A 25,828-nucleotide genomic window follows, 5' to 3' on the forward strand; every position below is an offset into this window, starting at 1 on the left:
CGGCCGATCCTTCAGGTTCAGAAACGTGATGAATGGGGGTGGCACGCGCCTGCGTGATATGTGCCGTCCTCCTGTTACGACGGGGCACATTACCCATCTGACCTGAACCTGGGGGTTTTGACTCACTGCGGTTATTTCTGGCGTCATAGCTGTAGGCTTAGGGTGTTGGGGTTGGATAAGAGAGAAGGAGCTGATGTATGTTGTAATGTGTAGGTTTGTGATGTCATGCTGGGGGCGAATTTGAGAGCGGCCCAGGGGTTTATGATGTAACAGCAGGGTCTGTGGCGTCACACTGCGTACCAACATGGTAGGTTAGGAGGTAGTAAAGGAGTTTGTGATGTCACACTGTTCAAATGTGAGAATGATACGGGGGTTTCTGATGTAACAGACTGTGTTCAAATGTGGTGTGAGATGGACACCTTAGGTTGCGGGGTAATAGAGGAGTTTGTGATGTCACGCTGTGTTCAAATGTCAAAATGATCCAGGGGTTTACAATGTAATAGAGGGGTCTCGGATGTCACACTGTGTTCAAATGGGGTATGAGAAAGGTACTAGAGGTTATGAGGTAATAAAGGGGTTTGTGATGTCGTGCTGAGTTCAATGTGGCGTGGGAATAATACAGGAATTTATGATGTGATGGAAAGATCTGTGATGTCACACTGCATCTTCTTGTCTCAGACCAACACGGCTACCAAGTACACCCCTGAGAATGATACAGGGGCTTATGATGTAATGGAGGGGTCTTTGCTGTCATGGTGTGTTCAATGTGGGGTTTATGATGTAACAGAGTGATCTGTGATGTCACACTGTGTTCAGATGTGGTGCGAGAACAATGCAGGGTTCACAATGTAATAGAAGGGTCTGTGATGTCATGCTGTTTTCAACTGTGTGAGCATGATACAAGTATCCGGGTTGTAGCCATATTGGTCTAGAGGAAAAGGCAATCAGGACTCGTAGTAGAGATGCCATTTTTATTAAATCAACAAGATTTTTGCACAAAAATTTCTTCAGTTGCAAGCTTGAAGATACAAACACCCTTCACCGGGCACTGAAGAAAAGGTTGTAAAAGTCCTCCTTAGTTGAAATGAAAGTTCATATTACATAGGATTTCACAGAGGAGTCAAGAGATGGAAAACTCCTCTGGGCAGTCCGTTCATAGCTGGTATGGAGCCTCTCATGAGGATCTGTCATGATGCAAATTACCTTGAAACAAAGGCAGGAGCAGGATCTCAGGTTTCAGGTGGTCACAGTTGCTTCCTGCTTGTGAAAATTGAAGATTTCATTTAAAAAATGGGCTAAAATTCAATATCATCCATGTGTCAGGTACTCAGGTTATAGCCGTATTGGTCTAGAGGAATGATACAGGGGTTTATGATGTAATCATAGAATCAACAAGTCAGAAGGGACCTAGACAGATCATCGAGTCTGACCCCCGCCATGGGCAGGAAGGAGCACTGGGGGTGGCAGGGGTCACAAGACCCCAGCCAGGTGCCTGTCCAGTCTCCTCTTGAAGATCTCCAGGGAAGGTGAGAGCACCGCCGCTCTGGGAAGCCTATTCCAGGCTCTGGCCACCCTTACAATGAAGTAGTTCTTCCTAATATCTAACCTAAACCTGTCCTCCCTCAGCTTGTGGCCATTGCTCCTGGTGACCCCAAGGGGGGCCCTGGGGAACAGACTTTCCCCGAGTCCCTGCTCCTGGCCCCTGATAAGGTTGTAGGCAGCCACTAGATCCCCCTCAGTCTCCTCTTGCGGAGATGGAAGAGATTCAGGTCCCTCAGCCTCTCCTCATAGGGCTGGCCACGGAGGCCCTCAACCATACGAGTGGCCTCCTCTGGACCTTCTCCAGGTTCCAGCGGCCCTCCTGAAGTGCGGCGCCCAGCACTGGACACAGGACTCCAGCTGCGGCCTGACCAGTGCCGCATGGAGGGGGAGCAAGACCTCTCTGGACCTGTTAGTGATGCCCCTGTTGATGCAGGACAGGGTGCGGTTCGCTCTGCCTATTGCTTCGTCACATTGGTGACTCATTTTCATCCTGAAGTCAATCCTGACCTAATAGAAGGGTCTGTGATGTCATGTTGTGTCCAAATGTGGTGTGAGAATGATACAGGGGTCTATGGTGTAATAAAGGGGTCTGTGATGTCACATTGTATCCAAATGTGGTGTGAGAACAATACAGGGGTCTATGGGGTAACAACGTGCTGTGTTCAATGCAGTGTGAGAATCATACAGGGGCTGGTGATGCAATAGAGGGGTCTGTGATGCCACACTGTGTTCGAATGCTTTTGGTCCTACCCTCCTCCCACCCCTTTTGATAAACCTGCTCTAGCACCAAAAGGTAGCGTTGGGATCCAGGCTCTGACCCGTTTTCTTTCTGCTCTTTCTCAAATAGCAGCTAGGTAACAGACTGCAGAAGGTAGTAAAGCACTGGAGCAGGTTACCCAGAGAGGAGGTGGAATCCCCATCCTTGGACATGATTAAGACCCGGCTAGACAAAGCCTTGCCTGGGATGGTCTAGTTGGGCACATCCAGATGAGCACACATGTGTCTTTTGCCCCGCCTCAAACCCCTTTGAAAAACGCTCTGCAATAGAGTGGCGCAAGGCATGGTCTGGGACCAGCAGGGACGCATCCCTCCTGAGCAGTCCCCCCACAAGGGCCCCCACACCCACAGTTCCCCCAGCAATCACCCCACACCTTCCCACAGACAACCCACATCCCTCCATACACACACACCCACCCACCCGCCATCCCCCACACCTCTTCTCACCCCCTTCTTGCAAACACCACATCCCCCCATCACACACCCATCATGTGTGATGAAAACCAAAAGCACACATCAACACATACAGGTATTTAGAATTTTGTTTCATGACGATAGAGACACTGGTAGGCTTCCACATTGCTTTAACATTGTAAATATACCAATAAAGCGTTGCCCAACTGATCACTGTATCTCCTTCTCTCCCTCGGCGGGGGTGTGTGTGTGTGTGTGTGTGTGTTTGTGTGTGTGTGTGGAGTGGCGTAGAGTGTGTGTGTGTGTGTGTGGAGTGGCGTAGAGTGGCTTTTTGTTTTAACTGTGGAAAAACATGGCTTTTGGGGTATTTTTAAAAATGGATTTGGGATGCTGCTGCAGCAGTCCAGCTGGCACAAGGGGTCGTGTCCTCAGGTACCAATTGGCCGGGCCCCAGAAGCCCCTGAGAGTGAGTAGCCCTGAGCTGCTTGCCAGGGCAGTTTTTTGTATGGATGGGGCCAGGACAGGGCAGCTTTTTATATGGCTGGGGACAGCACAGGTGCTGGCCCCAGGCTCTAGCTCCCCTTGGCTGCAGATCCAGGAGAAGCCAGGCAGGGTTATTTTGCCCCAAGTGGCACAATTTTCTCCACAACAAAGTGCATGGCCAAACACGTGTGCTGAGGCAAAAAGCCCTGCCTCAAATGTGCACCGCTTCTATTTGAGCTGCTGCAAGTGCACATGCTTGCATGTGTGGATGCACCCATTGGGGCTGGTCCTGCTTTGAGCAGGGGGTTGGACTAGATTTGACCTCCTGAGTCCCTTATTCCCTATGAATCTATGAATAATAAGCACAGACTTTGCTTATTCCTTTCCAAGCACTTCTCAAGGGTCTCCACAGAGACCTCTTCGCAGATCAGGATAAAGGACTAGGTCAAACCATACAGGCCACTAGCAGAGCTCAGGAGTCCTGGCTACAAACTCTTTATTTACCCTGCCAGACCAAGGGAAATGTCTTCAAAGATGCCAAATTCAACTATCACCTTTGTATTAAGCATGTAAGAGAATCGGACTCGGGCTTCTAGACTATGTATGCGCTTTGGAAAATGTTGCCACGAGTCTGGATTTGAAGATTTCTGTTTCTGGCCCACATAGATTCTTCAAAGGGTGATTGGGCAGGGCATTTTCCCTTTCTCGGCTCAAGTTTTCACTTCTGTAAAAGGAAGAAAATACTTACCATTCTTGACGATGACAGTAGCTAAATTCTGTGTCCCCCCCCCCGTTACATGGGTTGAATGCTGCAGTTTTCCTCTGGGCTGTTGGTTGTAGCTGTGTTAGTCTAAGGACATAGGCAGGCAAGTTGCTTTGAAGAGATGTGATCTCTTTTTTTAGGCCATCTGAGTAGCTGGGGGAAAGTTCTTGGCAAGCTTTTGGGTGCAATCACTCTTCTTTAGGCATAGGGAGTCTCTGCAGTTTTCCCCTGCAGTTTCTATTGGATGTGTTTATGTAGCAGTGTCAAACCGCTGGGAAAGCCCAAGAGAGACTTATTTCCTGAGCTAACCAGGCTTCTTCCATATATTGCATGTTTAATACATAGGAATGGTCCCAGTTACAACCGGTAGATGGCAGCAAGGGAGGCATGACTTCATTCCTAACCTTGCCAGCTATATTGCGATGATAAATACAGCAAGCAGCACTGGGGACGTGTTGTGCTCAGAGGACTAAGCCATCCCTCCTGCATGGCTTCCTTGTCCTCATCTGTCACTCACACAGCAAAAATGAAAGCCAGAGCTAGTACTGGAAGAGCTGGGAAAACAATGCACGGTAAGGGTTTATTTAAGGAAGGGTGAGAATAGAGACTCGGATCCTGCAACAGTCCCAGCAGCTGCTAACCCCTGATCTCATTATCCTGCACGAAAGAGTCTGAGGCACGCTGAGCTACAGACACGTTTCATCGAGCGGCTCAATACACAGGTTTGTGTGCAAAGCAACAATCGGTACCCCATCAAACCACACTCACATGGCCTTTCCATTCTCTTCGTTTGAGTCTCTCTTTGTGCGCGATGACACACACTAGCTGACAAACTGCAAAACTCAAAAAAGAGACTTCTGGTGCGGCAGGAAGCAAGTGTCCACATCGCACCTACGGCGTCTTCATTTGCAAAGTCAGATGTCCCATTTCCTGTCAGGCTGGTCTCTTTTAACCAGTTTGGGCTTTGTTTTTTTTTTCTCTTGTTGTTGAAATTTGGGGTCTGGGGCCAAACCAGTTCTGAATGCTATCGAGCGTGGTTGTTCAAGCCTGTGTGGTGCAAGTATCCTGCCTCCCAGACTCTTCAGCCTGGCGCTCCCAAATCCATGGCAGGCATCCTACATGCAGACCCCAAGCCTTGGAGTTTAGATGCTCCCTAGTTTCACTTGCCCTGAGCCAAAAGCTGAAGAAGCAAGCTAGAGGGAAAGCCCGAGAGCAGCCCCCCATCACCATAAATTGTGTAGCTGAGATCCTCCCCCTGGCAGGCTTTAGTAGACTCTGGCAGGGGGGCCTGCTCACAAGGCACTGGACAGGTCTCCACCCTCAACTACACCATGCCATTCAAGGCTGAGAAGAAGGGGATGTCTAAGTCAAACCACCTGGGCTCAAAACCATGCTCATGGTATCTCCCCTGACAGGTACCAGTGTGAACTGTAAGATACAGCGAAATAGTAACGTCCCTCCCAGTGCATTTAACAAATTGCACTTCAACAGGCCCCACAAGTTGTGGCCACTTCACAGAAGAGGAAATGGAGGCATCAAGAAGTTGTGGCCGGCGAAGAGATTGCTCAATGATTCAGCAGCTCAGCTAGCTACAGAGCCCAAGAGCCCTAGCTTCCTGCCCTGCTGCTATAATCAGTCTTTCTTTTTCATTTAATTCCCTTAAAACATTTGTGGTAGGCTGAAATCTCTGTGCTTCAGGCCATAGGTGATTTTTTTTGACACTACAAGTAATGCAGTGTTTTCAGGGAGGTGGAGAAGGAATGAACACAAAACACTTCTTTGTGTTGGGATCTCTTGTTTTGCAGACACTCCCGGTTAGAAACAGTCACAGCCGGAACAGACTGAAATGTCTTCAGTTTAATTATTGTTTTACATAAAACTGTACACCCCCCACCCTCCGGGGTGCATAGAAAGCCTGAGACAATTAGGAAAGTATTACATACAAAAATACTATTTACAGTGAAACAGGAAAGGGAGGTTGGGGGGGGATCAGGACTAGATTTTACCTACATCAGTGGTTCTTCTCTCTCTCTCTCACTTCACCCTTTCCACCTTGCAAGGCTTCACTTTCAATATGCAAACAGAATGATCTCAGAGCACTTTTCTTGATCTGTGCAGTCTCTGAGCAGGAAAACCCACAGCTGATTTAACCCCTTCCCTCCTTACAAAAAACCAGCACTGTCTCTGTGAGCTGTTCTCCCTTTCCACCCCACCAAAACCATTGCCCCTTGCTGCCACCAAAGGGGAAAGCCTCACCCCAAGCAAGCACCCAGGGCTGAATGTGAGCCTCTAAATGCCCCTCACATCCTAGCATGAAATGCTCTCTGTAGCTTTTGTGTTTTCGCCCATGCATGCACACTGGCTATTCTTGGAAATGACCAAACCACTCATTGTTGGGCTGGAGAGAAGAATCAGTGCAGGGATGGTCTCTGTCTGGCTACAGCCGTGCTAAAGCTTTGACCCTTTACAAGGAGTCTGATGGAAGAGGTTAGGGCCCCCAGAGTCGCTTCTGGTGTTACAAGTGGGCTATATCTAGCCTGCTTAGCCCCAAAGTGATGGGCGGCTCCAAGCGCCTAGGTCTAAGTTATAATTCGACGGGGTGAGGGAGGCTCCCGGCCCACTTGACATTTCCAGCTCGGTGGTTTCTCAGGGAAACGTCCCGTTTCAGAAGCCTGATGCAAAGGACTTGGTGCCAGCAACAAGCACCAGGAAGGTTTAGACTCCCAGGCCCTTTGTTCATGTGAGTTCATGATGCTTAGGCCCCAGCAATCCCAATGCCAAGGCAACCCCTCCTCAGTGTAAATGTGGGGAGTGGAGGGGGGTCTTCCAACTTCAGCACTGGAGGTGAAAGGCCAGTCAGGCTTGCTTTCCTCCTGTGTGCATGGCAGATGTCTGTCCCCAAGCACTCAGAGGGGCCCGTTGCGGGCTGCTCAGTCATCCATGCAGTGGTGGGGTTCGAGTGCAGCGATCGCCAGAAAATGCTCTGCTGGCTTTGGCTTTGGCTTTGGCTTTGGCGGGGAGAAGAGGAGCCCTCACACCAGCTCATCCAGGAGGGTCCCGATGCCTTGGTGGGGCTCTGTGGAGCCTGCAATAGGTTTGTTGCACATCGGGCACACGCAGCGCACTTCCAGCCATTTCACAAGACATCTGCAGGCCACAAGCAAAAGGACAGTGGGTAGGTGGCTCCCGCTCCCTTCCTCAGGTCCCTGGGCTCTTTTCCCAAGCACCAGGTCACCAAACCCATGGGGCTTCTGCCACTGACAGGCACCCAGCCCTGAGGGCCTGATTCTTCTTTCTTCCTGCTCTCCTCCCATTACCTTCCCTTGACTACCAAATTGCCGCTGCATATTAACCAGAGTGGGTCAGCCCTATGGAGCGCCTCTTGCTGAAGCACCCTGCCCTCTTACTAGTTTGGAAATGAGCTCCACGGAGAGAGGAAGAAACAACGGGGAGAGCAGGGGCTCTGTGCTCCCGGGGGAATCTTTCTCCTTCCAGTGCCCAACCCAGTCTGTTCTCATGCTGATATTTGGAGCGGCTGAGATGGGAATCACCCAACCAGGCTGGGTCTTAACCCTCCCAGGGAGTTGACCATGCTGGCTCTGCGGCCGGGGAAAGCTTGGATGCTTGCTAAAGGCTAGACTGGGAGCAGATGATGAAGTTAATAATGGGTGCACCGATTTTTTCCCATCCAAGTTGCTGAAGGCTGCTCTTCAGTAGCCAGAGAGAGAGCAAGGTCAGGATGCTGGGTCTCTTACCACCCAGGAGTGACGTGGGGCATAGAGCGAGCCTCTTGCACACTTGGAGCACATCTGTGGCGCCAGGCCTCTACCTGATTGTGAGCATGGGCAGTGTAACCACACAGCAGGCCTCCTGCCCGCCTGGGAGCCCAGAGCAAGCAATGGGCTGTCCTTGGCAGCTACTCACTTTCTGTGGAAGGCATGTTGGCATGGCAACACTCCCAGCTCATCTTTCACTTTAAAATCTTCCAGGCAGACGGCACAGGTCTGCTGCGGGGAAACAGAAGGGGAGGGACGAACAGGCAGGACAAAACATCACGACAAAACTCAGGAAACAGTCTCCGAGCATCGCCTGCAGCCTCCCCCCTGCATGCTGCCAGAAACCCCAGTCTCGCCACTCAGGGTGGGCAGACTTACCCCTTGCAAGTTTAACTTCTTGGCATCACCCTTCAAAACCACCTGGAGGGCACAAGGGGAAAGGAGGCAGCAGATCAGTATCAGAAACAACTGGCAAAGAGACCGGGGTGGTGATGAGAGTGAGTGCTGGGCTGGGGAAGCTGCCTCGGAGACAAGAAGGTGGCAGAGGTGATACCTTCGCTTAGGCCAACTAGGTATTTGCCAAAAAAAACCCCTTTATTTGCAAGCTTTTGGGCACGCGCGCCCTTCATCGGGCATAGGAGATTGCAAGGACTGTACAAGTTCTCTTAGGTTGAAAAGAAAATTCATGTTTTACAACCAGGGTGAGCCACACAGCTGCTCCCCAGGGTAGCCCCAGGACTGGTGTTAGCAGGGCAGGACTCACAAATCTTGACAGGGCCTGGACTGGAAGAGCAGGGTGGGCAGCAGGTCAAGAACCAGGAAAAGCAACAGAGCTGCCAGGAATCGCAGAACCAGAATAGCCGGTCCGGCCGTACACCGACAGCTGCCAGGGGTCGCAGATCCCGAACAGCTAGCGGGGCTGCAGGCCCTCCACACACCCACTCCAGCCGGCATTGCTATGCCCCTCTCCCTGGTTTCTCTCCCCAAATAACACCCCTTTTGGGGCTCAGCAGCAGGCTTTGGGCAAAGAGCCTCTGAAATAGCTGGTCGTTTCCCTGCAGAGGGCAGCAACTGGCCATCTTGGCTTACCTCCTCTGCTTTACGTTGTCATCACTTATTATAGGTTGGCCTCTACCAGTACAGACCTTGTTTCTCCGTGTGGCCGGTTTTCCCCTTCCACTGGCTCAGCTTTGACGCTTTTTCCGCTCAGTGGCATTTGCGAGCTGATAGCTCAGCCCTAAATGAAGCCAGAGGCCGATACACGGCTGCACTATTCCTCTTCAGCCACAGAGCCTTCATGCTCAGGTGGTAAGTGGGATGTAGGTACACTGGGTTCCCTGCACAGGAGTGACTTTTATCTGCTTGGGGCCCTGCCTCTGAAGAGCAGAAAGCAGCCCAGGAGCTGGTAGTTCACCCCTAGGTGAATAGTCTTGCACTACTGTTATCCCTTTGGATGGCTTTTTGACTTGTGCAGAACGTAAAAGTTGTCGGTCCTGCTCCTTACAGACCAGTGCCCCTCCCTGGCACTTATCTACCTATGTGTAAATAGGTAGATAAGTGCCAGGGCCAGTACCACAGGCCCAGTGCTAAACTGTATGCGAGTAAACGGAAATCAACCCCAGACTTTACCTCCTTGTATCCAAATCTCTCGCTCTGGGCCTGGTGACGAAGTTTGCTAGGGAGGGAAAAAAATAATATATTCTGTTATAAACTCCACTGTGCATAAAATAACAGTTCAGGCTGATAAGGGACACTGATGCAAGCTGAAGCCAGTGAAACTCAGAAAATGCAGCACGTCTATCAGGAATGTCTATGCATCAGGAAATACAATGTTTTTATCACCTACAAACCTACCAGCACAATCGCATCATCTGTTCCCCCTCAAGCCCAAACCGACCACAGTCAGAAAAGTTATATTCAGGCTACCTTTGCTGCTCTGACCTTCAGGCGAGTCTAACTGGACATGGGAATTTCAGCTGCATAATGAGAAAATCACAGCCACACCTGCTTTCTGCAGCAAGCTATGGACACAAATCTGCCCAAACTCCAGCAGAGGCACAGGGGAAGCTCAGCTTTGGACTCCAGGATAGGACAGGGTTCGAATGAATCACGACCCATCACAACTTTAGCCATGAAAGCTGTTTAGGATCTGGTAACTGGTGACCTCTGTCCAACTCATCTGGGGACAAGTGCTTATCTCACAGAAAAACAACCTTCCCATTTGCTATCAACAGGCCCCTTTGCTGCTGATTTGCCAGAGAAGCCGAGGAATGAATAGGCCCCAGAGAATGAGTTCCCTTCTTCTGGCTTCACCAAGATGATCACCCAGGGAAAGAAAGGATAATTGTATGAAAACTGTGGGACAATGCATGTTTATTAAGTGACAGCACCCCGAAGATATTTATTCATGGAGCAAAATCCTACACTGCAACCGCAGTGAATGAGCCTTTTCATAGTCCTGGCTTGAGAACAGACCTCTTTCTGACCAAATCCATCATCGCCGGGCCTTAGTGGATATGGGTCATAGGACATCAGGCATCAAATAAGGGACATTTTTTATCATTCAGGACAAGGGGGCACAGTTGGGCACATTGACAGAGCAGAGTATGGAGGCTGCTGCCTGCTCAGTGCTGGTCCCATGGATAAATGGGCAACTCCAGAGCTGTCAGTCCAGAACCCTTTGCCAATACTAAAGTCAATATTAATGCTCCCATGCTGCACATGTCCTTAAATCGGCTCAGATTGTCACAGTTAATGTTTACAAGTCACTTTTTTCACTTTCGAGGATCAACTCTGCTCTCTGCCTTCCTCAAAGCTGAACCCCAGGTGGAAACAGCGTAATACTTTCAGTGTAGGGTGCTGCCGTTTGGGGGAGCCTGACAAGAGATGCCTTGGGCCTGCTCTCTGGCATACCAGCCCCTGCATTTCAGGTTCACTTCAGCAAGAATAGTTTTTGCTGAAAATCCGGTGCCTCGTGAAGGGCATCTTTGCAATAGGAGCCTCTAAACTCAAAGACTGGCCTGTGGCACTGTAGTTGTGGGGACTTGTTTAAGGTTGGGGATAGGGATCAATGCCAGAGGAGGAAGCAGAACTGATAACCCCACATAAGCACAGGGACCACAAAGCTAGGACTCTCCACGTGCCAAATCAACCTGAGTCCATGTCCCTTTGCTGCTTGGAAAGAGAAACCTCTGAGTCAAAGATGCTGCCAGGAAGAGGGTTATTTTGGTCATTATTTCTTCTTTGCATTTTTCCCTTTTCATTGCAGCAGCTCAGAGGGTTTGGGCTGGGGGTGGGCTGGGGGCGGGCACTGAGCTTGCATTCACTGCTCACTTTCTGTTTTGCAAAGGAGCCAGCTCACGGCTGATCAGAGCCTAGCGTCTCCTGAAATATCATCAGGAATTGGAGGACAGGGCCCGATAAGATCATGCAGCCTGCGGGCCTAATTGTTTCGCTTAGGAAGTAGTTAGAGTTCCAGGAAGCGCTGTATTTCCAGAGCAATGCTGACCTGCCAGCAGCCACTAAGCCTGGCCTGGCCCTGACCTTGGACTGAGGATGGGGGTGGCCAGCACTTTCACAGGACTCCAGGGGGACACGATGTATGGCGGTGATAAAAGAAACTCCCAGCCTGGCGCAGACAACTGCTCGCTTGTTTGTCTCCCCTGCAAGAGAGGCCTGGAGAAATGCCGCCACTGGCCCCCACAGATGTGGAAACGCTTCTTGGCTGAGGGATACCCTTCCATTATCTTGCTTGAGCACCGCAGGGGCCTGGGAGGTCCGTTCCCCCAGCGACTGAGCCGTATCTGCAATTTGGACATCGCTTCCCTTCCTGCTGCCAGACTCTTGCAAACTGGATCCAGCCCCAGAGGGAGAGGAGGGCTGCTCTGCAAACACCCAGTGGCTGTGCGGGGGGAGGCCGAGTGGCTGGGAACATGTAGTGTGAACTGGTAATACTTGCACCAGGGACAGAGTGGCCCTCCTGGATCATGGGACAGCAGGCTTTCTCTTCCTGCTCACTCCTCGCCTGCTTTGATCCGTGCACATGGAGCCAGCTCCTTTGGGGTGGGACAGGGCACCTCACCTGGCCACTCCATCCCCCAGTTTTTGCAGCCTCCTCACTGCCCTCTTTGCTCTGGTCTAGGACGCCAAACTCTCACTTGCCCCCAGCTGCTGGCCTGCAATGAACAGGGAACTATTTCCCTGTTGAGTTACAGACCTCCCACCCACAACGCAAACTGCAATCAAGGGCCAGGACTACCTGGCTCACACCACCTCCCCATGCAGGATGATCACTGCTGACAATATGACTCTAACCCCCCATGTCCATCCCTATGCATGTCCTGTGTCCCTGTGCTGTGAGCCTGGGGTCCATATGTGCTCCTGCACAGAGCCCAGGCCTCTACAGCTGGACATAAGGGAGTATGTTAGCAGGGAGCAGTAGTAGGCTGTTATCGTCCAGTGAACCAGCCACGGGAAGGAGGGACGTGAAACAGCACAGAGGTCGTCTTTATAGTCCATGTGAGTTGGGGGAGCAAAATGGCAGGCGTTCCTATGGAGAGGTAGGGTGGCTGGCCCAAGGTTGCGTGCCTCTGCCTTGGCTGCATCTCATTGCATGTCTCCCAAGGTCTTAGCTTATTCCCAGCCTCCAAGTACATGGGAGGCAGCAAAGGCCTGAAAACCCCTGCCCCACTCTCGCCCACCCACACATGCACACGCGCACAGACAGAACAGCCTTTATGTGCTGCCGTCAGGAGCAGAGGAACAGCTGCAGAAACAGCCTGCTATCAACCAGAATAATTTCCCAGGCAACCTCTGTCCCCATGCACCCCCCCCACGCACACACGCCAGATGAGACAACCAGGCTCATTATCCAAGCCACAAAAGCCCGGAGTCCCTCAGCACCTCCTCCAAACCCAGTGCCCTTTCGTCTATTTGCTTTTATTAATGAGAATGAAAACACTAGGCTGAAGCGGAAGGGACAGGTCCTAGCCACGGTCCTTTACAATGAGCGAGCACTAGCCAAAGGCATAGTGCTCCCTTAAGCAGCACCCTAGGGAGCAGCTTTGGGGGAAGAAGGGGGCTGTGATGCCATATCTCAGTGCGGAGGCTGTAGGGCACATTTAAGAGGCAGCTACTGCTCTGCCAGGGGCTGGAGACTTGGGCCACAAAGTTTGAGGAGTGCACTGACTGCACCTCTCTGCTGGGGAGACCTTGGTTTCCTGTGGGTTGGTTTCCCCCTTTCAAAGAACAAAGACTTTTTTGGACCTCACCCGCAAAGGAAGCTATCGCCGCAGGACAGAGAGGGGCCCAGCAGGGCTGGGGAGAGCCCGGGATGGAAATAGCTGCTGATCAGGACAAGGGTGCAAAGCCAGGGTCTCGGGGCAAGTGAGGTGCAAGAAGCCTCAGCGGTGCTGGGAGAGCCCCGCAGTGAAGTCTTGAATTCAGCATTGCCTAGTCCGCTGAGTCCTTTCCAGAAATCCCAGCTGCTGCAACACTTAGTGTTTAAAAATAGCCTGCTTTTAATAGGCAAGGGTAATGTAAAGATACATCCTCTCACTGTATGCCACAGCATCTCCCCCTTCCCTCATAAACAATGCATCCATCCCACTTGGTCACCTGAATAATATGAACCCCCTTCCTGCCATTTCCTGCTCTGCTCAGTCCCAGTCGTGTACTCAGACGGAGCCCTGTTGAGACCGGGATTTTGGCTTGGCTCAGAGCCCTGCAGGGAGCTGATTGTTCGGTCCTTGGGGGAATGGGGCGACTGCTCTTGGCAAATGGTTCCCAGCAGGTTACGGAAATAAACAACAGAGGCACTGGCAAGGAGTTTGCTCCAAGCAGAGTTAGACAATGCGGTGCTCGAACCGCCTGGGTCTACGGACGCTCCTGCTCCCGATTGTGCTTCTCTGCTTGGAGCTGCTGGAAAAGCCTGACTTTCCTCAGGTCCAGCCAGGACAAAATCTAGGGGTGCTGATTCTCACGTCCGGGCTGGAACTACTAGGCCACCCCTCTTGCATGGGTTTGTGTGTCCCTGGATGCAAGTTGACTCGGAGGCCATCAGTAGAGGGGATGCTCCTGTCCACCTGCTCTTGCCACTTGTCTATCTTGGGGATCTGCATTTGAGGCAGCAGAAGTGCTCCTTTCTGGCCCCGGGCATGGGACGTGTCAGTGTGTCGCACACGGCTGAGGAACAGCTGCCGTTCCCAGAGGTGACACATGGAGGGATCAGATGACAGAAGAAACCTCCAGCGAAGAGAAGGGAAACTGCTGCTCACAGGCAGCTCTGGAGATGAGAGCAGCTGGGATTAAAATCCTCACGCCTGCCAAATTCGCTTCCAGAAACCCTCTCCCAGACACCATCCTTTGCTGGGGAGAGCTCCCCCAGGTATTATTCCACCTGCCAGGCCAGGGGGAATACAGGGTTAACTCCAAAAGAGCTGTAACACTAGCCATGCTCTGAAACTCAAGACAGATTGATGGGCCCTAGTGACACACATGAGATTAATTTCTTCTAATTTGCTTAATACAAATAATAGATCTCAGAATATGACTGGAGGCGACAGGCAGCCTTTGGGAGGCTATTAGAGGCTTCTAAAAATAGTCTCCAGTCTCTCAGATGAAGCTGGTGCTGTATCCAGAATTTCTCCAGAATGGGTGACCCCAGGGTCAGCTCCTTTGCTGGCCACCCTGTCCCTCTCTACCCCACAAACACAGACCTGTGACCTTATAACCATGGGGCTGATCATTTGATTCCTTGGGGACAGAAGGAGATGGGATGATTGCTCTGAACCAGTGGCTCCCAGCAGGTGGGAAGGACGGGGAGGGGCACAAGGAGGGGATGGTCATTTTTTAAGGTGTCACCCCATCAAAACGCAATGGTAGAGTAGTATGCTTTGTTAAGGCTGCCCCCTTAAAGGGCACAGAGAGCAGCAGACCTAGTGCCTGACCCATCTTGTTCTGTTTTGCTTTTTGCAAAAGCCTGGAAGAGCAATGGCGCTCCATCTATAAGCTGTCATGCTCTGCAAAAAAAAAAAAGAAAGAAAGAAATAGCAGCACTACCAGCTGGGAATCATTACTGACCCTTACAGTAATGAATGAGTGTGTGTGCACGCGATGGAGGATGAGTTTGGTAAGGAAACATGAAAGGCATTTTTATAGCCAAGCAAAGTGAGACAGAGAAGCACAACTCTCCGTAGGGGAGAATATCAAACCGACTCCATGAATTGGACCTTTCTAGGGGCAGAGATTAGCAAGGGTAAAATCAGGCTAAGTCAGCTGGCAGCAGTGACAGGACGATCACGACTTACAGAGTTCTGCTCAAACCACTTCCTAGAGTCGTGCAGGGCTGCACAACTCAGTTTTTCTTTCAAATAAGAATTTCCAGCCAACCAAACTGGTGCTAATGTCTTCAGGCCACCCAAAAGACAGCGGTGAGGGTGATACTTCTCCAGGAAGCACCAGCAGATAAATGGGCTCCCTGCACCCTCCTGCAATGAGTGTGTGCAGAGCTCAGCAGTTCCCCAGCTCACCTGATGAAGTAGCAGCAGAAGATGAGGCTGAGCACAAAGACGAAGATGCCAGTGCCGAAAATGACCATGTAGATGTTCAGAGGCAGGTCCTGGAAGGTGATCGGAGGCATTGTGCACGATTTATTGGTATAAATCAGCCCCAAACTGCAGAAGCATCCTTTCGGGGAGAGAGAGAAACAGCCTTTACCATCAAGAAAAGGATGCGGAAGAGACGAGGGAGGCAAAGAAAACTTACCCTTCACTGCAGCATGCACAAGGGAAATAAATACGCCTTAATCTTCATTTTGGGGTACAGACTTTATGGGGGGGAAGGTGCAATTGCTGTCCTCTTGTCACATGTTGGGTCCTTCACTGGGTCTGACACATGGAGGACCTAGCCCTGATACGCAGCTACAACTCAGTCTGCAGAGACTTGTCTTTGGAGCTCTCCCTTCACATCTCTCTGGTGTACGAGGTATCTCATCACTGAGATGAATACCCTGTTTGTGGGAAGGACAGGCCTAATTCTCCCTCTAGCCCTTGAACAGCTATTCCGTTGATTTTCCCTTCACTGCATCATAAAGAGTAGCTAGGCAGAGAAAAGTGACTCTAAAATTTGCCTCTGCTCCCCTGGCATCTCTCTGCATCCTGTTAGTCTCTAGTCCCATCTGCTCTTCATGGCTCTTTCTCCCATTAGCTCTAACCCAGATAGAGGAGAGCAAACTAGTTTCTGTTCTGCCCCACTGCAACCTCTAAAGAACCGCCCATGCCAACGCATGGCAGACTCTTCGCCAGAGGCGCAGAATTGATATTTCCATCCTCAATGGACTTTGCAATGTGGGCAGAACATAAAACCAAGCATCATCTCACAGCCTGTAAATGGAAGAGTCCTGCCCTGAAGTTGTCCGAGAAAGAAATGCACAGCCCTGCTCTATCCTTTTTACAGCTGGTTGTATGATGATTACTACACCTTAGACACGATACCTCCATCTCAATGAGAACACCCCATAAGGGATGTGAAGCCTGGCAGGGGTTGTTGGGGACTACCCAAAGAAAGACACCTTTTTTCCTACTGCTCCTGGATTCTCAGCCTAGCACTGTTGTCAGCACTTCCCACATCCACCTCTGAGCTTCAGGGGCAGTGATCCGAGTCCCGGGAGTTGGCTTCCAGACTGGCTTGCCTTGTGCCATCCCTCGTACCTGCCATAAATCCCCAGTGTCCTGCCCTGAACCTTAGGTTGCATCCCTGATTCTGCTCAATTGTTTAATGGGGATTTGCTTCCATTTCAGCTGTCAATGTCAAACCCTTTTTTAAATGGGATAAACTTCTAAGAGCCACACCTTGTATTAGCCCAGCTTCCCCTAGATCCAGGCAGGAGTCACCTCGATCAGTACAAATGATCAAATTGTACTATGGCAGCTCCTGGAGACTCCAGTCACAGACCTGGCCCTAATATTGCCTAAACACAGAGCAAAACCACAAGCCATGCCCTAAACACCTCCCCCAGTAAGCAGCTTCTTCACTCCACAGCACTTCGGCTTCACACTAATGCACCTGCATGGATAGCTGGGATGGAGGCAAACCTCTGCCACATCAACAGTGTAGATACTACATGGTATGCTTGCAGCACAGCAAATTTTTTTTTTTTTGGTTATAAGTGTAGATTTCCCAAGGGCATGCCGACCATAGTGCACCCAGGGCCTGGTTTTATTAAACCAATCATTCCAGCAATCCAGGCACTTGGAACAAAAACAGACACGTGCTCCTTATCTCCATAGAAATGTAGTGTGCTGAGATGGAAGATTTATGGAAGGACAGAGTAATGCTTGAAAAACAGGGACAGTTGGTGTGTCATCACAGCACTGTGCTAGCATACCAGCGCCAGAAACAGAGGCTGATGAGCTTCTTTGGAGCTCCTGGGGAATGGATGAATTCCCACTTTCAGCCCTGGAGCAGTGAGTGCACCTGTCTTGAAACACATGGTAGTCAATGAGAGCCTTTCAGCTGACTGCAGGGTACTTTGGATCAGGCCTAATACGCTCAAGTGCACAGGGGCAAACTCACCGCTGCCCGCCTCTAGCTCATCCCACATGTTAGACATTTTACATTTCTACCCATATGATATTCACAGGCTTGTTCTCGTCTGCTGAGGATGCTCTCAGGATCCACAAGAGATGCATCTAACTCAGGCCAACATCAGCACAGCTCCTATTCCAGATTCAGCAGCACAGGAGTCCTAAGTGGGAGCAGAAGATGCTGGGAGGTGGGTAATGGTGCAGGAAGAATGTAAACCCAACGATGTGAAGGAGAGACAGGAAAAAACCTGTCACAACAGACAGAACGCAGGGGAAACGGCAAAGCCAGTGTAAAGCAGCTCAGTTGGAAGCTGAGGCAAAGCAAAACCCTGCCATTTGAAAGCCCTGTCTTTGTATGTCTGAACACAGCACTGACTCCATGCAAATGGGAACCTTGCCTTCACTTCCAGATCTCTGCGTCTCTGAACTGAGGCCCCATCTGCGTGCTGGAGCACCTCTTCCTCCTGCCTTCCCACTCCAGCGCCTGCTCTGCTGAATCTCATTTAAACCCTCCTAGAGAAACACTTAAGGTTTTAATTACAGACAGTTCAGTCCCATTTTTCCTCCTGCCTCTGGCAAGAGGGCAACATTTCCTCTCTACCACAGAGCTAGGAATGACCATGCCATCTTATTTCTGATCCCGGGAGGGCAGCTGAGGGACATGGAGGAGCTGCAATAGCTGTTCGCAGAGAGCAGCAGTGCATCTTCCCGGGGTAAGGGAGAAACTTCGAGCAGGGAGGGGACTGCAACTACAAGGGAATTGGCAGCTGGGAGAATGGTGTACGATCCTGGTGTCCTTGAAGCCAATGGTAAAATTCACTTCAGTGGAGCCAAGATTTTACACTGACTCACTGTGGGAACCTAAGGAGGTCGTTGCGTCTTGCTTTGGTTTCAGCTGTTATTGAGCAGGGATAATGAGACATCTGTCCTGGCAGAAAGGCTTTGTTGGGATGGAGAAATCAGCATCTCTAACTGGTTGGAAGGTCCTTGGATGAAAGATGCTGTCTACAATGTTCAGCTCCTCCTATTCTGCATCCCCAGACTTCCCTATATAAGGCAAATCTAACATTTTTGGAGCACTACAGGTATATCCAGAGCTTTATAAACACATGTAGAAATGGCTCCTGTCCCAGAGATCATGCGGTCTAAAGGCCACATTTTCACACTGCTACTACGCCTGGGTCAGACTCAAGGACTGCACCTGGGTTTAAAACCAGGAGGGATAATTATACATCCAGTACTAAAATTTGTAGTTCTACGAGCCAAAATAAGCAGTGTCAGACCTCATGCTTCAGGGTGCAAACTGATCTCTCTGGGGGTCAAGACCGAAACTTCCTGTACCATCCCTACCGTGGACTGTACTACAAACCGAGTGCCTTACAAGGCAATTTTTTGGGGGTGCTATTTTGAAGCTTTAAGTAATTGTCAGACCTGATGGAGCACTGCCCGGTATGGCAGGAGACAGGGTACTCAGCTATATGCATCAGTGCTCTGTCCTTACATGGCAGAGAGACAATACAGGCTAATATAAAGTGGTGGTCTGTTCCCGTACAATAGGATATGGGGCAGCTCCATCCAATTCGGTGCCTATCTCCTCTTGTGTTTCAGTCTATCTAGTATCTTCGCCTGCTTTCTTTTGGACCAAATAGATCTATGGTCTCTGCAGACCTTTCCCTAGAAGAACAAGCCAAAATGCCCACAGTCCTATACCCCTGAGCATCAGAGGCAGGAAAAGACAATAGAGAGAAGTGGTCTCTTTTCTCTGTTGTGATGGAAACTTAGCAGGAAAAATCAAAACCTGACTCAATCAGCCACTTAAAAAAAACCCAACCCTAAATGACATAATAGTGGTATGTCATTTGGAACTCAGGCATGAAAGCAGCTGTTACAGGATACAGGAAGGCCCCTTAGAAGTCAGCCAAAAAGAGAGTGGTGACTAATAATGATAATTGACGATAAATACACGAGAAAGAAGATGACAAATAGAAGTCCGCAGCCGAGCTCAGTTCAATTTTGAAGCTGAGCAAGATGCTCAGAACCTGCTGGGAAGCGCCAGCTATTAGACCCAGGCAGGAGCTCAGCAGCAAGGTTTTCACACACACATACAAAATTGCCACCCAATTACGCAGAGAAAGGGAATGTGAAGTGGCTCTCTGGGAACATGCTGGGTGCTTGCTGTGCACTTCTGCTACGCTTTCAGATGCAGCATCAATCTGTGTGGTAGGACAGGCTGAGGCCTGTAAGTACCAGAGAGGAAGGGTGGCATTATAGTTAAGCCAGTGGGATAGAGAGCAGTAGGTTCAATTCCCAGCTCTGTTTTTGACTTGATGCATAACCTTGGGCAATGCAAGGCATCTCACGCCTGGTTTTCCAAGGCACTCAGCTCTTGCCATCAATATCCAGCCATTTTTCCAACAAGCCTGACCCTAGCCAGGTGTTTGAGAGCAAAAACGCTCCATTCATGATATCTCTTGCCTTGAATTGTTGCAAGGAGGGACTCTCAAGAGCGTTTTGTCCCTGGACAACCTAAATCTCCTCCTTACAAGCTGGGGGTAGTTGCAAGGAATCTAATTGCTTGGCAGGTTATCACTGATCGTCTAAAATGACCTAGGATTGAGAGCAAGCTTCTTGGGCTCTTAACTGACCACTCATCTATAGGCAGTGGAAAATCCCCTCAGTTGGTGCTTGTGAGTCTGGTACTGCTAAGGATAGAGGAAAGAGCTGACTTCTTTAACTTGACTGCTTTCATGTGAAGGTTGTTTGTTGACCAGGGTGCCCATAGGAGACTGTTAATCTCTGATGGTCTCAGAACAAGCTTCTGAGCCAGGGACATTATTCTTGCACAGAAAAAAAATGGAGTCTAGATAGGACCTTGCCTTTGTTCCCTTTGGATGCACCCCTTAAAAGAACTTGTGCTTCTGTTAGTGCAGGGGTGGGCAAAATGTGGCCCGGGGGCCAGATGCGACCCACCAGGTCATTCTATTTGGCCTGCTGGGCCCCTAAAAAATTCAGAAAATGTATATTTATCTGCCCCTGTCAGCCGCCCTCGATGGGTTGCCAAAACTCAGGAAGTGGCCCTCCACCCAAAATAGTTGTCCACCCCCATGTTAGTGCCTCTCTCTGTCTCCAGATTGCCCCATCCCTGCATATAGCCATAGCAGAACCCTGCTGCTGGAGCAGCAGACTGCGTTAAGTCAGTGCTAGTAATGGTGGCATTTCTGAAGGAGAAACAAGCTAGAAAAGAACTTTATGAAGATGATAACCTGCTCCTTTCTCTGAAGGGAGAGTGGGATCAACCTGCTCTTGCCAGCCATAAAACAGCTGGCAGGGCTAATTTTAGAACCTCCCACTTTGCAAGTATCATTCTTTAAAAATAGGCATTTGGGACCTGTGAGATCCTGCTGGAATTGCCAGAGATCGGATCAGATTCTGGGGAGTGCCCTTCTCCAAGCAGCAAGCGGGTGCCTGTGGCTTGGGGTTTAGGGGTGTGTTGTCAGGGAACATTAGCTTACGCGTTCTAAAAGTGTCATTTCAATGAGGTGACGCAGGCTTGAACAGGCCCTAAATGAAGCCAGTAAGAGACTGGGCTTGCCTGAATTCCCATCACACTGTTTGAACTCCTAGTGTAGTTAGGGGACCTTGTTCATATGGAGAGTGCATCAGTTCAAGTCAAGGAGCACATGTGAAGATGCTTGTGCTGAATTTCAAGAGTAGCTTGCTTAGGCCCAGCATAAGCCTTTTTCTAACTGGTTTAAACTGAACCAATGACTTTGTCCACACTAGAAGCATTTTACCAGCATAATAAAAGCTTAGTATGTTGGCAAGGTGCAAACAGTATTGAAACCACAGTGTTTAAGCTGTAGTTTGTACAGCAAAACCAACCTGTGGGCAAAGTATAGATAGTCAAAAAGCCCAGGGCTGAATTGCTTCAGTTTTTGCAGATTAGTTTAAACTGCAGAGATTGAACCAATAAGCAAATGAACAGACATTCACTTTTGATTCAGGAAATTCAACCATATGCCCGCAGTGGCTCAAGCCAGAAGGGTGCTAGGGCACAGCTCTCTGGCACATAGCCTGCATGGGCTGTGTGTTCACTTCCTCTTCCTCCTGCCTCTGAGGTTTCTGGGATTTGCAGGCCACAATCACAGCAGCAGAACTCTGCAGGATTGCTTGTCACTCCCTCTTCCTGCTTCCAGGTGCTTCTGGGATTTGTAGTCCACAGTTGCAACCAGCACTAAGTAAGCGGGGTAGGGCAGCTCCGTACTTGGGGGAAGGGAAGTTTAACCCACCTCCCTGGTCCCAGACGAGGGTAGCCATTCGTCCAGTTTCATAGAGGACAGCCTGGTTTTCTGCTACTCTGTCTTCTGTCCTATTGATACAAAACCAGATGCCTTTATGCCAGACAGGTAGAAGTCTGTGGAGAAAAATAGAGGACATAAAGGTGCCTGTTTTTGTATCAATAGGACAGAGTAGCAGAAAAGCGGGCTGTCCTCTATAAAACCACCAGGGTTTGCTGAGGAGTGGTGAGCCAGCCCTCACTGCTCCAGCTAGGGAGAAGAGGGTAGGGACAGCCCTGTTCTCTGGAGCAGACAGCCCAGCCCAACCCAGCCCAGCCCAGGCCAGCCCAGCTCAGGGCTGTAAAATGCTGGGATGCTGGGGGACAAGTTTCACAAACTGGTTTGACCTAAATCAGTTAAGTCTGATACTACATTCAACCAGGTTTATCTTAAACCAGTTTCAGCCATGTATGTGCACTGGCTGAACCAGTTTCATCCATTTATGTGTAATAAACTTCTATTCTGTTACAGGTTTAAACCAGTTTCTGATAAATTAAACCGGTTTATGCATAACTTCTGTCCCTAGCCATACTTTGTCCTGGGATAAAATGGTTTCTCCCAGGACAAAAGTGACATCTATTTGTAGCCAAAGAGATTGGTCGTGAATTGTCCTATTCATACCCCAAAGTAACCTAGCTCCTGCTGTCAGAGGAGTTAGGCTAAAGGCTAAAGTAAGCGCTCTTAAACAGAATTAAGAGCATTTATGTAAAGGTTTGCTTTAGTTTAACTACACAGACCTGTACAGACAATGCCAAAGCCTCAGTTACTCCTTGCTTGTGCTTGGGACTTAAAACAGATTATTCTCTGACAAGGAAACTCCTCTTGTAATGTAGAAGACCCCGCTCCAGTTAGCCCAGAGAAAGATAGGGCTAGCAGCACAGAAAAAAAACACCCTATACTTCCTCCCCTAGCAGACAGTCTCAATCACATAATTGTCCCAGAGCTGTGCAGCCCATTCCTGGATCACATATGAGGATGCGGTGAGATGAGAGACATGTATTTTAAATGTCTAAAGGAAACCAGAAATAATCCTATTTAAAACATATTGTTTGCTTAAGAAAACAAACTTGTTAGCACAGGTGGAGGTTTTCCCTCCTAGAGTCTAAGAGGGAGACAAGCGGGGGGGGCGGGGGGAAGCCCTGTCTTTCACCTTGTTTCGTCCAAGTTGTGAGTCAAGGACTAGATTTCCACAGCTACCAGATACAGAGATATAGATATATCTATAGATAGCTAGATAGCTAGATATAGATATCTATATATCTATCTATATCTATAGATATCAAATATATATATATGACCATGGAAAGGACAGTGAATATATTCACCAATGCATAACAACTGTGATAAGGATTTCAGTACAGTCCTATATGGCAGCAATAGACAGACCACTTGGCCTTCATGCCACAATGGGGGCTACATGGCAGGACCCTGTGCCAACTTTGGTGGGTGCAACATTGAGCCTCATCAAAGCAAGAGACGCAGGGGAAATGCAAGGTTATGCTCACACTCACTGGGCTCTAGCCAAATGAATCATGTCACCTCACGAGAGCTTTTTTTTTAAAATGACAGAAAAAATGCAGCTGGTCAAAATATAAAAGCTATGTTCCCCAGTTCCACAGAAAGGTGACGGAGCGTGCAAACTAAAATCAACATCTGCTCAGTGCCACACTGGTCTTATGAGCATATGCATTCCCCAAAGAGTGACCTCTGGGCCCACAATGGGAGTCAGTGCATCCTCTCCTCCAAACAAAGCTATGCATGTGTAGCCCCTTGGATTTGCACGTACCCACTGGACTACACAAAATATATATGTCAGTATTCTAGATATATTTCAACAAGAGGAAAAATGATGAAAATATGTAACTGGGAACAGGGATGGAAGCATACCCCCATTAAGGCAACTTTCCTGCAACACTTACACATGTACCTAACTTCATGAAGATGGATTCATATGCTTGAATGCTTGTCGGGACAGGGCTTAAAGCCAGATTTTACAAACCTGAGTGCCTACACTCATATTCCAAAATCCACGTGTAAGTTCTTGAATAAGAGTGGCTTTGTTTTCTGATGTCCCCAGTTTCTCAGCTGCTGAAGCTAGTAGATGCCATGAATCTTCAGAACCACGAAACGCGACTGTGCTTTATGGGCCTAACGTGATGGACCCAAGATGGACCCATTTTCTCCTGGTGTATTTCCATGCATCTGATTTTAAAGGCAATGCAGGCATTTTAAACACATTAGCTGTTAACATGTGGCAAGAATATTGGCTTCTTGTCCCTGAAATTGCACAAAAACACACAATATCTGAATCTGTGTTATGGAAGAGGAAACCACTGGTTGCATTATAAGGAGCTTCAAACTTTGCAGCCCTTCAGGAATTAAAAGAAACCAGCCTTATCACCCAAGAATAGTTTTGATGAGAGAATTCCCAGCATGCTTTCTGAACAACTTCACCATAAAACTAAATGCCTGATTATTTTACAAACTAACGTATGCACGCGTGACTGTCTTCATGGACATTTGGTACGTTTAACAGGATACAGCGGAGATGCAAGGCCTTGTCTTGGGTCCTTCTTTAATAGGTTTATTCCAGTTGCATGGACACATGGAAGAGGGATTTTCAATATGAGCAGCAGCCAAAATGAATGCATGGCAAATTAATTTAGTAAATGGCTTTATTCATTGGAGCTGAGCAGGATTCACTGAACTTGAAATAAAACCAAATCTCCTCCCCACTTTTTCCATTGTCTTTTGCAGCACATGGCCAATCGACTGTGGGCTAGTTAAATTTCATGGAACTATATGCAGTTGAGGGAGGGGGAAATGCCATGCAAAGTAGCCATCAGACAAAAGCCTCTTGAAATAATTGATCCAAGCTCAGTATGAGTAGATCCAAGAAGGGATTCTTCTTATAATTAACCATGATACGTAGGCAGAGCCATGGAGCATTCACCATCTGTTAGCTATTAAAAACACAAGTCTGGCAAGGGAAAAAAAAGTGGGGGGGATAGGGAGGAGGGACGAGAAGGAGAATACAGTAGACAAGGAATAAAAAGTTCCCAAATGTAAACTGGAAAAGATTTCTCCACAATGATGTAGAACTGTAGTCGAGGTACTTATTTGTTGAAAGACATCGGATAGCCCTTTTAAAAAAATTTTTCTTTGTTTTGCTAAGCATATATTTAAGGAAAATAGAAGCAGCAAAACCAGGGGGAAAGGGTTTGATCCAAAATATTTTTCTGTCACTATTAGCTAATCCAAAGCGAAACACATCAAGAGAAAGACAGCATTCAGACGGAAGCAGCATGACTGAATTGGCTAATCTTGGTAACTCTTTCAACAAGAAGCAAAAAAAGTTTCTGCCTAAAGATTGCAAAAGTCCAAATCTGAGTATCAACTCCAACAACCCCCTTCAGGGTAGCAGCGAGACTGAGGAAAGGATTCTCTGTCGGATGTGGAGTCACTCGGTTTTGACTTCATCGCTGCACTAGAAAGACGGTTTCGCTCTCTCTTTCTCTCCCTGCCTCCGAGAGGGAGAGAGGAAGGGGGAGAGAGAGGAAAGTGGAAACAAAGCCGCAGCTTGTATTTCACATGTTTTGGCAGCAGCGTGAATTCCCCACTCCCAGTCTTGATGGGAATGACAGACGTTTTACCTCTGTAGAAAAATTTTGGACTTTGCCTGGCTGTAGAAAGAGGAGCCCTTTCCCATCTCAGCAGGGAGCAGAAGCCACTGGGGCACGCAGCACAATGAGACTTTCTGCATGCCCACGGACATGCACGCGTACACCCCCTCCACCCCCAGCCCATGCCAGATACTAACCGTTACACCACTGAAATGGGTGCATCAATGAGTCCCAAAGGCTGCCTCTTGCTAGGAAAAGGGAAACGAGGAGGTGGATCCTTCCTCTTGTCAGACCCTCGAGGAGATGGGGAGCATAGCAGCACCCAGAAGAGCTTGCTCCCTCCCAGCAGCTGTCCAAGGAGCAGGCGGGATAGGCTTGGAGGTGACAACAGAAAAATCCCAGGGCAGATGATGATAGAGGGAGGAAGGCTTGGGCAACTGGGGCCTCTTGGCTGCTCCAATTGCAAGGCACTAGCTGCTGCTCAGGGGTTGTTTCCTACTCCCTAGGACATTGTATAGGGCTGACAAGA

At 49.2% G+C, this 25,828-nt stretch overlaps 1 protein-coding gene across 1 annotated transcript; it reads right to left on the minus strand.

Annotated features, from left to right (window-relative positions):
• Positions 1-5,818: 5,818 nt before the first annotated feature.
• RNF122 (ring finger protein 122) lies at positions 5,819-25,828 on the minus strand. Its single transcript, XM_019546145.1, has 6 exons — positions 25,497-25,828; positions 15,285-15,441; positions 9,385-9,430; positions 8,134-8,175; positions 7,904-7,986; positions 5,819-7,126 (listed from the first exon to the last, which is right to left on the minus strand). The coding sequence occupies exons 1-6, from the start codon at positions 25,519-25,521 to the stop codon at positions 7,012-7,014; spliced, it is 468 nt and encodes a 155-aa protein (XP_019401690.1). The 5' UTR covers positions 25,522-25,828; the 3' UTR covers positions 5,819-7,011.

This window comes from Crocodylus porosus, unplaced genomic scaffold (assembly GCF_001723895.1).
Source record: "Crocodylus porosus isolate Cpor-Errol unplaced genomic scaffold, CroPor_comp1, whole genome shotgun sequence".
Lineage (NCBI taxonomy): Eukaryota > Metazoa > Chordata > Crocodylia > Crocodylidae > Crocodylus > Crocodylus porosus.